General features: G+C 42.3%; 1 protein-coding gene across 5 annotated transcripts in view; it reads right to left on the bottom strand.

Annotated features, from left to right (window-relative positions):
* Window positions 1–17413, bottom strand: part of Mcc (MCC regulator of WNT signaling pathway) — a 466079-nt gene that overhangs the window by 255814 nt on the left and 192852 nt on the right. The window contains exon 1 of one of the 5 annotated variants that reach the window (XM_046465848.2): window positions 12606–13348. The exons of 3 other annotated variants lie outside the window; for them this stretch is intronic. In XM_046465848.2, the coding sequence (XP_046321804.1) occupies window positions 12606–12662 (57 nt within the window). In that variant the 5' untranslated portion in view covers window positions 12663–13348. Of the gene's footprint in view, window positions 1–1785; window positions 2463–12605; window positions 13349–17413 lie in introns of those variants that run through there. One more of the 5 variants, XM_046465850.2, reaches the window with a different exon arrangement.

Genomic DNA, 17413 nt, shown 5'->3' with positions numbered 1-17413 from the left:
TGCATAAAGACCGTCTGTTTTGCAGCAGTATGTCCTCATTCCAGACGTGGGCAGCTTGCAATGCCTTCCCATGCTGACCCCGAGTCACGGTGGTCATCTTTGAGGCCGCTTCCGGGCCCTGGGTTCAATAGAAAAACACTATAACTGGGACAAAATTGGAACAAATTTCATACTCAGAGTTTAAAAGCAATTAGTATTATCACTTATTAGCTCATTAACATTCTAGCTCTGTGAATCCAAAAGAAGAAAACAGCCACCTTTCTTTTCTAAGACTTGCCAATATTTGGATAAGCATTTTCCCAGGTCATGAGCTTTTGGAGTGAATGTTAAGAAGAAAAACAGCTGCAGTCTTCACTCTCATGATTCCTGGATATTGTTCTCATGACAGAACTTCTTTTACATTATTTCAGTATGCCCAGCTACAACTGCTAATGCTTCTGTTTATCAAGTGCTTCCTTTCTACTTGGCATCTTTGCTCTAGAGTAAGCACTGCAACAAACACAGTATTACTATCATTATTATCACAGCAACAAGAGTTGACAATACCCATATATTCACCAGGCATTGCGGTAAGTAGTACATGGTTATGTCACTGGTCTTTGCCATTTGTCTGGGGCACATACTCTTTTTTTTTTTAAGAGAGAGAGGGGGAGAGAAAGGGAGAGAGAGCGAGAGAGAGAGAGAAAGAGAGAGAGAGAGAGAGAGAGAATATTTTTTAATATTTATTTTTCAGTTTTCGGTGGACACAACATCTTTATTTTATTTTATGTGGTGCTGAGGATCGAACCCAGCGCCCCGCGCATGCCAGGCAAGCGCGTTACCACTTGAGCCACATCTCCAGCCCAAAGGGCACATACTCTTATCACTATTTTATAACAGGGAATGTGCAGCCCAGAAAAGTAACTTTCCCCAAATTGCCTAGCTAGGAAGTGCCAGAGCTATGATTTCAGATCCTACAACTTGACAAACACGTAGTTTTCAAAGAAAGAAACTGAAGTAACCTGACTCATTAGAGATGTAAGTTAGGGTAGCCAAAAAAAGAGAGGTTTATCCTAGTTGTTCAACATATTATCCTGACCCCAATATGTCATCGGGGATAACTGGGGACATTTTAATGCTAAAGACGCCCCATCTTTGACACTCGGAGAATTAAAGGGTTTGTAGGCGGCTTTATCAGCATCAGACACTTTCTTCCACGCAGTAATTACATGTGTGTCCAGACAGCATTTCATAAGCAGCTCAGAAACCCAAAATGAGAGAGAAGCCGTCTCAGAAGTCGCTCTATCAATCCCACTGGAAGGCATACTGTTTTCGGTCTCTTGCTGACAGTAGGGCATACCAAAAAAAGAGTATCCCAAGTCTGAGTTTAAATATCCATTCTATGTAGGAAATGGAAAATCCTCCAGTGCTGGGGTCTGACTCACCAACGTCCCCCTCCTCACTCTCGATGTCCCGTGAATCATCAGCCTGGACATAGCCAGCTGCCTCTGGGCCACTGCATTCCCACAGTACTCCTGTGTGATGCTCAATCAGAAGTGCTCCCAATCAAGCATGAAAGTAAATTAGATTTTAGTTTAACCAGGATTAGATTCATAGCACCAAGAAATGAAGTAACAGTTATCTAATCTAACAGGCCAGCCTCAGACTTCCTGGCTACTCTCCACAGGCCCCACTTGCTAAAGCTTTCTTCTAGAATTCCTCTTTAAAGACTGTGAAATCACTGTGTGGGGTGGGAAAACATACCTCTTTATAGGTCATGAGCCTAATTCTTAACTCTGTGCTTACCTGAGGTTGCTGCATATCCAGTACTCTTTCCACAAGTTGAGCTACCCGGTGTTGGCCTGTGAAAGTCTGGCCCCACCTGCTTCAGAAAGTTACTTATTCCTGCGGAGCTGGGAGGAGCCTCCTGGGCTCCAGCACAGAACATTTGTTTTCCATGGAGAAGCAGTTCATTCTCAGGCCTCATTTTATAGCCCCTTCATCTGGAAATACTAAAGAGTGAGTGCTACGCAAAACCCAACACGGAAAATCAGACATGCACAAAAGAGAAGAGGGATAAGGGGCAAAGGGCTGATATCCAGAATACAAAAAGAACTCCTATAAATGGAAACAAGCAAACAAAAAAAAACCTCAATTAAAAATGAGCAAAGGACTTGAATAGTCATTTCTCCAAAAATACAAATATGGCCTATTAATAAACACATGTAAAGATCAACATCATTAGAAGGGCTAGAAAAGTCAAGCTGGATAGTACGCACTTATACTCCCAGGATTTAGGAAGCTAAGACAGGTGGGTCACCTCATTACAAACGTTTGAGACCAGCCTGGGCAACAAAGCAAGATCCTGTCTCCAAAAAACAAAATGAGGGCTGAGGATTTGGCACAGTGGAGAGCACTCACCTAGCGTGCCCTCAGCCCCGAGTTCAATTGCCAGTACTGCAAAAACAAAATGAGAGAGGAAAAAGTGTTGGCAAAGGTGTAAAGAAACAAGAAACCCTACATATTATGGGTAAATTGTGCAGCCATTACAGAAAGCAATGTGGCAATTTGCTAAAAAATTAAACATAGAATTACCACATGATCCAGCAATTCCATTTCTGGATATATATATATATATATATGTGTGTGTGTGTGTGTGTGTATATGTGTATATGTGTGTGTGTGTGTGTGTGTATGTATATATATATATATATATATATATATATATATATATATGTAAACGCAGAGACTCTGACAGGTATTTGTACATCATGTCCATTGTAGCATTATTCAAAAGTTGATAAATGTGATATATAAAATGTGATATACACATACAATGGAATATTATTAAGCTTTAAAAAGGAAGGTAATTCTGACATGCTATGACATGGATGAATCTGGAAGACATTTATGTTAAGTGAAATAATCCAGTCACAAAAGAATAAATACTGTGATTCTACTTTATGAAGTGTCTAGAATAGGCAAATTCATAGAGACAGAAATTACAAATGCTGATGGTCAGAACAGGTGGAGGGGAGTTATTATTTAGTGGGTAGAGTTTCAGTTGGAGAAATGAGAAAGTTCTGGAGATGGATCATAGTGATAACTGTACCACAGGTGAATGTGTATACTACCATGGTTAAAATGGCTGGGCTAGGCTGGGCTCCGTAGTAGAGCACTTGCCTAGCATATGCGAGGCTCTGGGTTCAATCCCCAGCATCATACACATGCAAAAAATTCATAAAACATTAAATTTTGTTATGTATTTTTTTAAAGAGCATGAGAAGCTTGACCAAGTCATATACTGTCAATACACAGCAGCTGACAGACCAGCCAAACAGTCACCCATCTCATTATTCCCAAAAATAGAATGCAACTGCTCTTTCGGATTTGCAGACCTGCTAAGCCCCAACAATCTTTGCCAGTAAAAACCCACTGAGAGCAGATAATGATAATGCACCAAAACACCATAGAGCTAAAAATAAATTCTTCTAATATTTTAATAGTAGGAGCTAAAAAAAATAATGCCATATGTGGACAAGATTAACTGAAAAAAATAGAATGTCTCCTCTTAAAATAATTAAATAATATTACAAAACACATACTATCATGTAAATATCCTGTGACACAGGAACAAAGGAAGTTGAGGCAGAAAGGGAAAAAAGCCATTGGAATTAAAACATAAATCAATCTGGTTTCTACATTTTCCCCTTCTGCCATGAGTTAGCCTTCTTCAGGCCTCATGCAAAAGGTTTAGACAAGTTAAAGGTCCAGTCAAAGATAAGCATAGAGGTATCATCCAAAAGAAGCATCTTGTCTGATTCCATGCTTACGGGTGACTTTCTGATCATCAAGTTGCTTTTTAATAGGAAAAAAGTACCAGTATTCCAGTCTCCTTAGAGCTATATTTGTTATAAATCAATAAACTGGTACTAAATTTCATTTAAAAAAAAAAGCAGTGATTCTTAGTAGTTGGAGGAAACTGATCCAAGTGATGGTGAAAGCAGAGTCCAGTTTTCCTAATTCAGAAGCCACTTACATTCACATCATCAGCATCCATCAGTACTGAATCATCAATCAAGGAAAGACAGCCTTCAGATCTTTCTTGGCCAGTGTCTATGCCTCTCAGTTCTTTAAATCATTCCTTTTAAGGGAAAAATGAACTTGAATACCCTGAAATAATTATGGTTTATTTTTATGGCCTAAACAATTATTTCTGATTATAGAAAATGACACAGTTTGAAAATTTGGAAATATGCGCAGGCTTTCAAGGCGTGAGCAAGCAAAAGAGGAAGCATCTGACAACTCATCACTTGACCATCTTCTGAAAGTAACTTAATTGGCTTTTGGAAATGACCTTCCTGAACTTTTCTTTCTTTTTCTCTCTCTGGTGTCTATGTGTGTTTCCTGAATCTCTGAGTCTAGCCTGACCCACAGTGTAAGGGAAAAAAAAATTATAGAAAGAATAAAAAATAAATTCAGGTCTATGTTCAAAACTCTCCAGAGAGGTCCAGATTCTTTCTCGTGGCTTACAAAGCTGCAGGTAATCCAGCCAGAAGTATTTTCTAGGTCTGCTCTTCCACCACCTCCCTGCCACTCTTTAAACACAACAGGCATGTTCTGATTGCCCCCCACAATCACACCTTTATCCCTCACTTCGTCCCATTCTCAGTCACAGACTGAGGTCTTCCCTGACCACTTAATAGCGACCCTCAGTCCTTCAATCCCTGCATATTTTTTTTCTCTATAGCACATATTACCACAGGATACACATCTGTCTGTGTGTGTTGCCTGGCTCCCACTAGAGTGTAGAGTCCATTAGAAGAGAGACTACATCAATTTTGTTTGTTGCTGTATCCCCAGACCTAAGATAGCATCTGGTATGTAGAAGGCACACATGATATTTGTTGAATAAATAAGTAAACGGGGAAGAGCTAATAAGTTACAGTCATAATGACCAAACCTGATTTCATCAGATGTGTACCTTAACTAAAATAGAAAAGTTATCTATCCAACACATCTGTCACAGTAAACAACTGGGATTTGGTCCAAAGAGGCAACTTTGAAGTCTGTTGATGCCCTATTCCATCACAGATTGACTTAGATGCTGGCAATACAGTGCTTCGTTGTACTCTACACATTCCTTCAAAGATTTCAGGGTTTCCCTAAGGAGGCAGACAACACTCCTGGATCATGAAAGCGAGTGTTCTGAATACAAGTGAGGAAAGAAACGATTAACCTGGAGAAGCTAGGAGGAGTCAGGGCAGGGACCCAGGAGCAGTCAAAGTGTGCCCTGTATTCTATAGACAAGTTCATACAACCACAGGAAAAGAGGGACAAGCGATTACTCCCTCTCTTACCAGGCAACCATTCAGAGAACTTCATTGCCTTTCTCACTGCAAGGCAATCTTTCTCCACACTGGCATTCTTCCCTTGACAACTGCTTTAAGTATTTCTCACAAATCCTGTTGGAGTTAACTGACATGTGCACATACACTGGGGTTTCGTGTTACCTTCTATTCTCGAGTAATCAAACACTAGAACCTTTCCTTGATTTAAGATGCATTTCCATATCTAGCCCTACATGTCCCATCATGCATTCCAAACGCTAATCAAATCTCATGGCAGGGGACCTGCCTCAAACACATCCCCCAACAAAAGCACCAGGTGCCTTTCACCAACCATACAAACTCCCCAGCCCAACAGGCTTTCATGGCTTATTTACAAAGTTAATAAACCAACCTATAGCTTTTTATGTGGCAAGTAGAATCAACAGCTACTAGTTTGGGGTTTTTCTACAGGACTTTCTTCAGGCTTAACATCTTTGCTGAATTTAAGGAATATCTTTTAAGATTTGCATATATAAAGTACTTTAGGAGCTCAGTAACTCTTATGATAATGCAAACCTTCCAAAAGGTGCCTTCTTTTCCCCTGTGTACTAATTTTAGCTGTTTCTGGTCAGCAAGAGAAAAAGGACATTCAGTAGTAAAACAGAGAAGCTCTGTGGTTCCAGTAAATATTTACCCTATTAATTTAACTTCTGTTTATCTGTGTAATCCAGGTTACTTGTTTTTTTGCCTAGAGTGAATGATACCCCTGCTAGGAACTTAGGTTGGTGTGAACCAGGGGAGGTTTCAAGAAAATAAATGCCTCTAATTTATAATCCATGTCCTGAATAATATCTATCAATCTTCTGAATCAGTCTGTCTCTGTCTCTGTTTCTCTCTGGCTCACCTGATTCTGTAATCTTGCCAACACAAACCCCTCTCCCCAAATCTAGCAATTACTTAATATGTAACTTGATTTTATGCAATTTTATTCCTGGGATCAAAAAAAAATTGAAATTTTTGTTCATCAACTTCTTAATTTCGTTACAAATGCAGATTCAGTCTTCCAACAGCAGTCTTACCTGGGAAACCTTCCTCCTGACTGGTCTGGGATAAGTCACCTTTAAGCAGGTCTAGGTAAGTGTGCCGACTCGCTCTGTGTTCTGGTACCTCAGACCTGGTAGCAGAAGGCAGGTCCTTAAGATGACAAGTCTTGGGAATCAAATTTTCCCAAATGGACAAAGCACATCCTCACAATCTAGGTTCTCTCTGTGCCTCCATGGCTGTGGCCATCTCAGTTCCTGAAGAACTACCACCTGGTATTTGATTAACTTCCTTTTCTCATATTTCCTCCTCCTTCTTCTTGTCTCGACTTCCACCTGGTTTGAGCTCTGCAGACCATCTCTATGGCTTGGTCTACTTCTTCTTGCCTCTGGGTTTGACTCATGGCCTCACTGATGTGCAGCATGTGCTTCCTTAGGACCTGGCTGCCAGCCACACTCTTGCCATACAGCCCTGGCTGCCAACTTCATTGGGCTCCCTGGCCTTGCTCACTGGCATCAGTGCTCTGAGGCCCAGTAGTGATGCTGCCTACTATAGTAGCACCCAAGAGTCCTGCTGCAGGGTGAGAGAGCGCTAATTCTTTTGACAAAGTTTTATTCTCTTTGTTCCAGCACCTCAAATATCGCAGCACTAACCCCGCAAGTGCCTGACTGTATGACAGGACAAGGGTTAGCACCCTATCTCCTCTGCAATAAAAGGAAACAGAAGGCCCTCGGCAGCTGGGTGAGGATCATGCTGTTTCTTGTGGCCAATTCTGCTTTTAGGCTCTGGAAACTCAACATGTAGTGTTTTCCAGCCCCTTGGAGGGGATGGCAGGGACTATGTCCCTTTACTCTAATCATATCCATTTCATTTTTATAAAAAACACTTCTCTAGGCATTGCATAGGGGTTACAATATGGATCAAGTTAGGCAGGATTTTTAAATAGAATACTCACTCCCTCCTGAGAACACGTGATCAAAAGTTCAAAGTCAGCAACAGAAACTCATGAAAGGAAACAGTTAAATGACAGTGCTCTAGGAAAAGCCCACCTGGACATGAATCCTGGCTTTCACAGTTTTAGTGGCCGTGAGTTTTCTCACTTGTTTATGCCTCATTTTCCATACCTGTAACATGAGTATGACGAAAGGTGTATCACAGGGGTTTTGACAATTAAGCATGTCAGTATCTGGGAAGAGCTTAGAAAATGTTAGCTACTGCAAGCCACTGAATAAACAGCTAAAATATAAAATAAAACAACAGAAACTATTGCCAGGCATAGGGAATTAAGAGACCAGTGTTTCAGAAAAAGCTCAGTCATTCTGGAGCCTCTAAAATGGATTACAAATGGCTGCAAATTCTTTTTCACACCCGCCCTTGAAGGGGTGGGATCTATTTCCTTACTTCTTTGAACATAGACTATACATATAGCTGGTTTGACCAGTAGAATACATACATAAATTACCCCGAGTCAGTCTCAGTTCTACATTTTTGTTGTTGTTGTGCTGGGGATCAAAAAGAGGGCTTCACACCGGTTAGACAAGCTCTCTACCACTGAGCCACATGCCCAGCCTAGTCTTACATTTTAAGAATCCTGGCAGCTTCTACTTCCTCCTAGGAACCCAGCTGCCATATTAAGAGGAAACCTGAGCAGCTACATGAGGAGGCCCACAGAGAAGAGAAATGAGTGGATCTCCCAGTTCATAGTAAACCCAGCCATGTACTTAAGCCATTTTGAAACTGGATCCTCTTGCTATAGTCACTGAGCTCTGTCCAAATTGCAAAACAATGAACAAATAGATTGATTAGTTCCTAAATTATGAGTTTGCTACACAACCACAGAAAAGCAAACGAACAAACAAACAAAAAGGTGGGGGGAACCCAAACCAAGCATTTAATATCATTTCCTCAAGGAGGAAAGCAGCAGCAAGGTGATCATTCATTTGAACATCTGTAGAACACCTACTGTATTCTAGACTCATCATCAGGTCTTGACACTGCTCTTCTGGTGCTTATAGTCTGCAGCTAAGACAGACATACATTAAATAACTTATTACCAAGCCATGTGACTCTAAAGACAGAGCAGTATGAAGAAATAAAAAGGAGTGTGGGAATACTGGTGATCTTGCAGGCCTCTTCCTACTCTAATATAATTAATTTGTGATGAAGAATAAGTACATCTGTGAGATGGCCATTTAGAGATGGTCACATGAGATAATACAAGTAGAGAGAAAGCTTTCTTTTACACAAGTCTATTTCTTAATTAGAGCATGAATGCAGAGGCAGGGTTTCAGGTGTTTTTCAACAGATAGACAAGAAGGCATGGAGAGCCGCCTCTAGTCAGCAGTGGAATGATCGATCTGATGAAAGAGGTTTTGCATAAACAGATAAAGAGACAAGATGAGAACTATGATTTCCAGGGGCAACCAAAGTAAATAATTATGGGGGAATTTTTTTAATCTTGCTCATCATTTAAAGGTAAAGAATCTAAGTTGATTGTTTCAGACAAATTCTTTGAGTAAAAAAATATTTCTTCATCTCCAGAATGGTTGCCAGGAAAAGAAAAACTTCAAAAGATATGTTTTTATTTTCCTGCATAAATAGGTTGATGTCACCAGACAAGCAGGTGGAATAGACAGAGTTATTCCACAGGGATGGTGTTGAATTTAAGTATCACCCAATATGGCTGCTTCTCAAGACACCTTCCTTCTTTCCAAAGCCTGAATTGGTATAAGAGCCCAGAGATGGGACTGTGATAGTGAAATGTTTAGGTTAAATTGCACACTAGCCTCACAAGATATACTGAGATATACAGGAGTTAACTTACAACCTAAAACACATGCCTATGAGAAGTATCATTCCCAAGCTTTCCGTTGACAAGCTTTGGGAGAATTGAATTCAATGCTACTACAAGTGTAGCCATTCAGTTTCTTGATTGTGGGTGGAGGGAGGCTGGAAGTCAAACATTTAATTTTCTAAGTACTTTTAATTTGGCTAATGTTAAAGTCCTTCCTTAACCTCCCATTTAAAAAAAAAAAAATCCCTGCTATCTTTGATAGGGGCAGCTAATAGGGAAGAAACAGAACAAATATCCAGTTCATGCTTCTCAAATTTTCCTTCTGTTGTTCGTGTTGCTTTTGTCAAAGAGTTCAGTCTTGCTATAAGCATTTGTGAGCAAAAAATAAAAATGTGTATGAATGCTCATAAATAGAGGCAATTTTACTCTCCCATAATCAACTCACAGAATCTGAAATGGCTATATTTCAAATTAAAGACACAAAAGGAACACATTCATGAATTTCCTGTTTTTCCATTTTAAGGTCTCACACTTGCAAAACACCTCATGCCCAACACCCAGCTCTAGGTCTCCCAACCTGGTATCCCCCACCACCCACACCCTTCCTGCTTGGTTGTATCCAAGCCTTCCTGGAGCACAGGGGACTAACACCTCCATTGCAGACCAAAGCTTGTACTGCTTTTACTAAAGAAAGGTCAGCAGGTTACAACTAGAAATTGATTAAAGTCACTCCCTCTTGTTCAGGATGTTACCAAGTCAGTGTCAACATTACTGTCAAAGAGTCAAAGATTCCTGTGGTTCACAAGTCAACACCAACCAGAGGCCTCTTGTTTATGACACCCAGGACAATGGTGGGTCCTTTCAGAGTTCTTCTGAAATGCCCAGTGACCATCAGACATCTGACCCCACAGGTGACCCCCAGACAATCTCAAGGCTCCTGAGCAATAGGAGATATGGCACCAAAGAGGCTCTCAGAGGGTTTTTATTAGCTTTGCTTCCAGGTGAGGAAAAGGAGTTAAGCATCAAAAGAGAATGAGGAGAATGGGGAGAATGAGAGAGAGAGAGAGAGAGAGAGAGAGAGAGAGAGCGCGCACACGCGCGCTGGCAAATTTATCTCATGAGACATTAAAGGGAAACCAGTGTTTAAAAAAATCACAGTGAAAACAAGAAACTTCACCAGAGGCCTAATGTGAGAAATAGAAATAATTTGTATTTACATCTAGGGATTCTGATCTCTGGATATCATAGAAACAAAACATGTTAAGGCTACTGCCCAATAAATTGAATGGAGATTTAGGGTCCAAGGTATGAACCATACACACTTGTTCACCTTACAAATTCTCTTTACTGATATCCTAGTTTAAAATATGTACCCTTAGAGACAATTGCAATTATTCAACCAGCAGGAAAACCAAGAATGGGGGGGACAGAGGGGCACCCGAATCATGGAAACCAGAACTGGCTCAAAAGAAAGCAAAAAATGAATGAGCAAACACTGAGGACAAGGAAAGAAAATTTAGTAAACTTGTTTATTTCCTTAGGGACAAGACTGTGTCTACAATGCTTAAATATAATTTTTCCAGCCAGTGCAAGGGCCACAAATCACCTTCAACCCCTTCATTTGGCCACAGTTTTATAGGAAATACAACTGGCAAAGAATGGTGATTTCCCTTGCAAAGACCCTCCAGGCTCACTGAATGCACTCACAGATGGTCCCAATACTACTCAAGTAAATTCACAACTTCTCTTTCTCCACTCAGCATGCTAGCCACCCTTGCTCATCCTAAATCTATGATTCACTTTTTTTTTTTTTTTTTCCTTGCAATGCTGGGGATTTAGCCCAGGGCCTCTTAAATGCTAGGCAAGAACTCCACCACTGAGCTACATCCCCAACCCCCATGATTCACTTTTAAACCAAGGGTACACACAGTACACTTCAGATGACAGCGAGTTAAAGCTGCTGTACAGAGAGAATCGATGTGAAGGGACTGTCAAAGACAGTCAAAGACCCTCTCTCTGCAAGAGATGGGTGCAGCAGCTTTCGGTTTTAAAATGACCTCAGAAGATGGGCCAAAGGCTTTTCCTTAAACAGTGTTAGTTATGGAGCAGGACTCTGGGTTTCAGTTCAAATTTGTGACCTTTCCCTCATTATGAAATGGGCAAAAATTATTTAGTTCCACAGGTCTCCCATTTCTAAACTACATCCTTGGTCTCAATATTTCTCCAGTCTTTTACATCACAGGCTTGGAGGAGGGGAACAGGGATTAGGAAGTGCCTCTACCACATTCAGCAAGTCCCTCAACATGCTCTTCCAACCCTGGGCAGAACAGCACAGGAGCATGAGGGTTGACATTCACCACAAGACACCAGAAACAGACTGGGGCTTCCCCCACCCTTCTTCTCCCAGTCTCTTCCTGATCGCCAGTAGAGAGATCCATTCTTTTCATTTTCTTTTCATAGTTGGTAATCTGACATCACTGCTGTCTGCCTTCTGGCTGTTTGTACATTGGTTTTCTTTTCTTCCCCTTTTCTCTCTTTAGCAGGACTCAGGAAGCTTAGAAGACCTATGCTACTTTGGCCCTCGTAAATGGCTTAGTGATGGCTAAGGGGGAAGCCCACCGCCCTTCTGCTCTAGACCCCAACACACCACACAGACCTCCTCTCTCGAACACCCAGTTCTGTAGGATTCCCATCACCACTTTTCAGGTATTCAAAGCTTTGGGGGGATATTGCCCAGGCATCCTGGAAGTCATCAAAAAAAGGTGGCTTTGAGCATCTTACTATTCACATATTTGCAAAGACATCCTAAACACTCTAGTAGATACATTACAGTGAGAGCCCAGGAATTGCAAATGCGCTTGCCTCAAAGACGCAGGAGTCCAGACTTGGGCAGGAAATAAAAGTTCTAAGCGGCTTTGATGTGCTTCCTCCCCCACCCCACCCCCATCCCCGTGCAGACCATTCATCTCCGCGCAGGGAGAGACCACCTTGCCAGAACCTTCCACCACTCGTGGAAGCCAAGTGGGAGAGTGAATAATCCAATGCTTCCCAGTTCCCCAATCCTACCCCCACCAAATCGGTTACCACCGGCTTTAAACTCAGCTGGGATCGCCTTGTATTTTCCGAATACGAAACGGAATTTTGAATATAAATAGGGAGAAGCGAGTGTGCAGGGACAGGGGATCCAGATTTTAAAGGAGAGTAAAGCGCTGAGCGGTTTGGTTGGAGCTTGTTTCTCTTTTAAGCTGACTGAACCATCAAGCCAGTTCAGGTCATTTCCTGAGTAGCACTACAAGTTAAAACAAGATCCAGAAAATCAATTAATCTTCAATTGCGCTGCCTCCAGACTGCGAACACAAGCGGGTTGGGTGGGATATAGGGCTGGGGGAGATGATCAGGGGGACGGTGTCGAAAAGCAAACGCACCAGAAACCCGAGCTCCCGACCTCAGCTGTTCCTTACCTCACTCAGCTCGGCTGAGGAGTCGTTCCCATATTTCATGGCAACTCCAGAATTCATGACTGCACTTTTCAGAGCCGGGCTCTTCCTCCTCCAGGTCTCAGAGCTTAGGAGTGGGGCTTAACAGGCTGGGTATCCACTGCTTGATCCCTTTTGGCACATCTTAGTCTAGACAGCCATTTTCACTCAGGACACTGTTCGGAAAGCCCAGGAAGGATGCAGACAGTCCTAAAAGGCACAGTCCCGACGAGCCATTGCTGCAGGAGGCTCGGTGCCGTGGCGCGCTCGCAGCTTGCTGCAGCGACGGAGCGGCGGGGATCCGCCCGCGCGCGCCCACCGCCGGGTCCCGGGGCAATGCCACCCTCAGCGCCGCTTCGCCACTCCTACGGTGCCTCGTCGACCCCCATTACCAAGCTGCAGGGCACTTCACAGCTGGCGCCAGTACCCTGGAGGACTCCGACAAGCTCTCCAAAGAACCAGGGCGGCGGAGCGAGGAAGATCCGCGCCTCGGATTCCGGGGAAGGAAAGCAAGCTGGAGAGAGCCGGAGCGGAGCTGCACTTCACGCTGAAGTTTCCCCTTTGAATCGTCTGGAGTTGTAAGTGGTTTCTGATTGAACACAGCTGTCTAGCTGCTGGCTACGGGCTGTGCCGAGAGGGCGGAGCCAGAAAGAGAAAAGGGTTGGGGGCGGGGGAAAGCCGAGCAGAGGAGACCGTGCTTGGAGGGAGAGCCGGCATCCTTCCAGTTCTCTGCAATAGTAATTACAGGACTCAGGTCCAGAAGGGAGAGAAGAAACAGGAAAAGCCACCTGAGTAACCGAGCAGGAAATTGAAAAAAAAAAAAAAAAAAAACTTCTCTCATAGGAGCCACTTTGCATGATTAAATAAGGTCAAGACAAACCTGAACACTTTACATCAAGCAGCGCTGTGCACTTCTCACGGTACATTAAGATTTTACAAGAGTGTGGGGCGGTCATTTTCCCTGATCAGTCTAAAGTCAACACTGATGGTGTCAATTCACTATCAAACTCCCTCTTTCTGTCGCTAGGGCAGAGTACATTTTCTGCATGTCCATAATGAATATAAAAATAACTCATCCCTTGAAAGATATAAGATAGGCTCACATTCCCCACCCTCCCCAACCCTCAGATCTTCTTAAAAATTGTACTGCTTATATGAGCAGAGCTAGATTTTAGAGTATGACTCAGAAAACCTTCAAGGAATTCTTACATCCAGTGGACCCCATGGGGTCAGAAACCCCCGCCCCTAGAGCTTTGAGTTCCCCTGAGGTAATACATCCTGTGTCTATGGGGAGTGGGTGTGGAGGAGGGAAAAGGCAAAGATTTTATCTCCACGAAGTTAAAGCCCGCTGCATTAGAGATGCACTGGAAATGGTCTGATCCTTTAAAGCAGGAGGTCTGCTGGCTTGCTTAAGAAACCTCATCAGTCTCTTTCTACACAATAGGAACAAAATGTCTCCGGCCCCAATGACAGACCTTGGCATTTCCTGAAGCCTTCTATGAAAAAGCCATTGTATTGTTCACTTCCAAGTTCTATTTTTAAAAAAATCGAATAGGATGTTTATTCTGCTCTTTAAGAAGGAGCAAAGAGGGCATCATTTGCATAGATCTTCTTACTTATCGCCCCCCCTCCCAGCTTCCTGTCGAGTTCATTCATTGCCTGGAGACCCTGCTGGGATGGGGAAGAGTTTGCTGCTCTTTCTAGAGCTACAGCACCTTGTGCATGGGGAGGGGCTGAGGAGTCACTTTATTTGATTTGCTTATTCATTAAAACCTGCTGAGAACTGACTGTAGTTGAAGCTGGAGACGTTTGTGGATTTGAGGATATTGGTATAGACTCTGCATGTCAAGCATCCATATATCCAAATGCTACAAAATCCAAAAGTTTTTGAATACCCTGTTAGTGCTCAAAAAGTTTCAGGTTTCAGATGATTTTGGATTTTTAGATTAGGGATGCTGAACCCATATAAATATGAAGAAAACTCAAGCACAGTCCCTGCTCTTGAGGTAGTCAAACATGATCAGAAATATACAAATATAGATAGAAAATGATACTTGCCATAAAAGTGGTATAAATGAAGATTAATTCCAATTGAGAGGAGGGAAATATAATTTTGGCTAGGTAGGGTCAAGGAGAAGACTGTGAAGTAATCTCAAAAACAGAAGCGTGTGAGTTCATCTTGGAAGAATGGCTGAGCCCAGTGGAGATGGGGAGTAAGGAGAAGGTATTCCTGGTAGTGGTCCCATTGTGAAAGTATGGGTATAGACTGGAATGGGCAGAGCATGCAGAGGGATTGCAGGCATTCCACTCCAGAATGGAAGCTGAGTGAGAAGAGAGGATCGAAATCAGATCACGAATAGTTTTGAGTCCCAGACTAAAAAAAATGCAACTCCTCGATAGGCAACGGAGACCCATAAATGTTTCTGAGCACAGAAACATCAGAGCTGTGCTTTTAGATATCCTAATAGATTTTTATCACACCCTTGAGTAACTAACATGAATTCAAATATGCTAGTGTTAAATGTGATTATGATTTTCAAAGTACTTTTTTGTTGTTGTTGTTATTGAGAATTGAACCCAGTAGTTCTCTACCACTAAGCTCAATTAAAGATACATTATTTTTCATACTACTTGGGCCCTATTGCCAAGCAAATGATGTCACCTGGTGTCCAACCAAAACAAAAGTGTTTTGTTCATCAGGTGGAGGAAAAACTTTCATTGTTGAACTTGTTAAGCTGAATGTCTGCTGGGTGCAGCGGCACATACCTATAATCCCAGAGGCTCAGGAGCCTGAGGCAGAAGGATCACAAGTTCAAGACCAAACTCAACAATTTAGCAAGCTCCTCCCTCAAAATAAAAAATAAAATGGTCTGGGGAAGGGGGATGTAGTTCAGTGGTAGAGTGCCCCTGGGTTCAACCCCTAGTACCACAGTATGTCTATGGATAATATAAGGCATTTCCAAGGGTTATGTTGACCGTATGGAATTTTCTTCATAAACAATGACTTCGGAACTTAACTCCTACATAAGATGGAACCACACCACAATCCAGCAGCAGAAGAGGTGGAAGAGTTGAAAGTAGGAAGCAGACTTGCCAATTGGACTATTACAATAGTCCAGCAAGAGGTTAAAAGGGCCTGAATTGCCAGGTGCAGTGGAATACTCCTGTAATCCCTGCAGTTTGGGAAGCTGAGGAAGGAGGATCTTGAGTTCAAACCCAGCCTCAGCAATTTATCAAGTCCCTAAGCAACCCAGTAAGACCCTGTCTCTAAATAAAATACAAAAAAGGGTTGTTTGAACATTTTTTCATATATTGATTTTTTTCATATATCCTCTTCTGAGAAGTATCTGTTCAGGTCCTTGACCCCTTTATTGATAGAGTTATTTGGGGTTTTTTTGGTGCTTAGCTTTTTGAGTTCTTTATATACCCTAGAAATTAGTGTCCTATCTGATGTGTGAGGGGTAATAGTTTGCTCCCAGGATGTAGGCTCTCTATTCACCTCACAGATTGTTTCTTTTGCTGAGAGGAAACTTTTTAGTTTGAATCCATCCCATTTATTGATTCTTGGTTTTAATTTTTGCGCTATAGGAGTCTTGTTAAGGAAGTTGGGCTTAATCCCACATGATGAGGATTGGGGCCTACTTTTTCTTCTATTAGACACAGGGTCTGTGGTTTAAAGGGCTGGGGGTGTGGCTCAGTGGTTGAGTGCTCCTGAGTTCAATTCCTGGTACGGAGAAGGAGAAGGAGAAGGAGAAGCATCCATAGTCCATGCTACAGGAAGGAGGGAGGCCTGGAGTCTGGTAAAAGAGTATTTCAAAGATATGAATGTTTTTGTAAATCTGAGGCAACACCAGGCAGATTACCACTGGGAATGAGGAGGAACTGGAAGTGGTGTCCACACACTACTCTTCTGTAAATTTGGTGATGACAGAAATGAGGAGGTTAATCAGTCTCTTGGAGTCAGAAAGCAATGTTGAGTAGAGGGTAGAACAGACATATTTGTAGGTTGGTAGAAACCGTGGAGATACAAGGAGTGGGGATGTGGAGCGAAATTCCCCCCCAAAAAAGGGAGAAAAGGAAGGGCCCAAGGACTAAAACCATGAGATCAGCTTTTGAATAATCTTGGAAAAGACGGGATTCTAGTCCCCTTCCTGGGAGACCAGGAACAGTTGGGTGATCTGTCAAATTTATAGAGAAGACTTTAGACACTGTTTTAGTCAGCTTTTACTTTGCTGTGACTAAAGGACCCAAAACGAATGGTAGAGGAGGAAAAGTTTATTTAAGGGCTCATAGTTTCAGAGGTCTCAATCCAGAGACAGCTGGCTTTATTCTTCAGGTCTCCAGGTGAGGCAGAATAACATGGTGGAAGAATGTGGCAGGGGGAAGCAGCTCTCATGGTGATCAGAAAGCAGAAAGAGAGATCTCCACTTGCCAGATACAAATATATACTCCATAGCCATGCCCCCAATGAACCACATCCTCCAGCCATACTCTACCTGCCTCCAGTTACCACTCAGCTAATCCCATCAGGGATCAATTCACCAATTATGTTAAGGCTTTAACCCAATCATTTCTCCTCCAAACCTTGCATTGTCTCACATGTGAGCTTTTGGAGGATACCTCATATCCAAATCATAACAGACACTACAACTAGTAGCATTTATTTGAAGAGCACACCAGCTTCTTCCTATGATTGTAGAGGAAAACTGAAAGCCAATGACAATTTATCATGAGATTCTGACTCAAGGAAAGGAAGACCTTAGTGACGTCTGTCAATGCAATGGAATGAAGTA

The sequence above is a fragment of the Marmota monax genome, unplaced genomic scaffold (assembly GCF_021218885.2).
Source record: "Marmota monax isolate L192 unplaced genomic scaffold, Marmota_monax_Labrador192_F-V1.1 WCK01_AAM20220418_F8-fsc00097, whole genome shotgun sequence".
Lineage (NCBI taxonomy): Eukaryota > Metazoa > Chordata > Mammalia > Rodentia > Sciuridae > Marmota > Marmota monax.
This window is presented reverse-complemented; position numbering and strand designations above follow the sequence as displayed.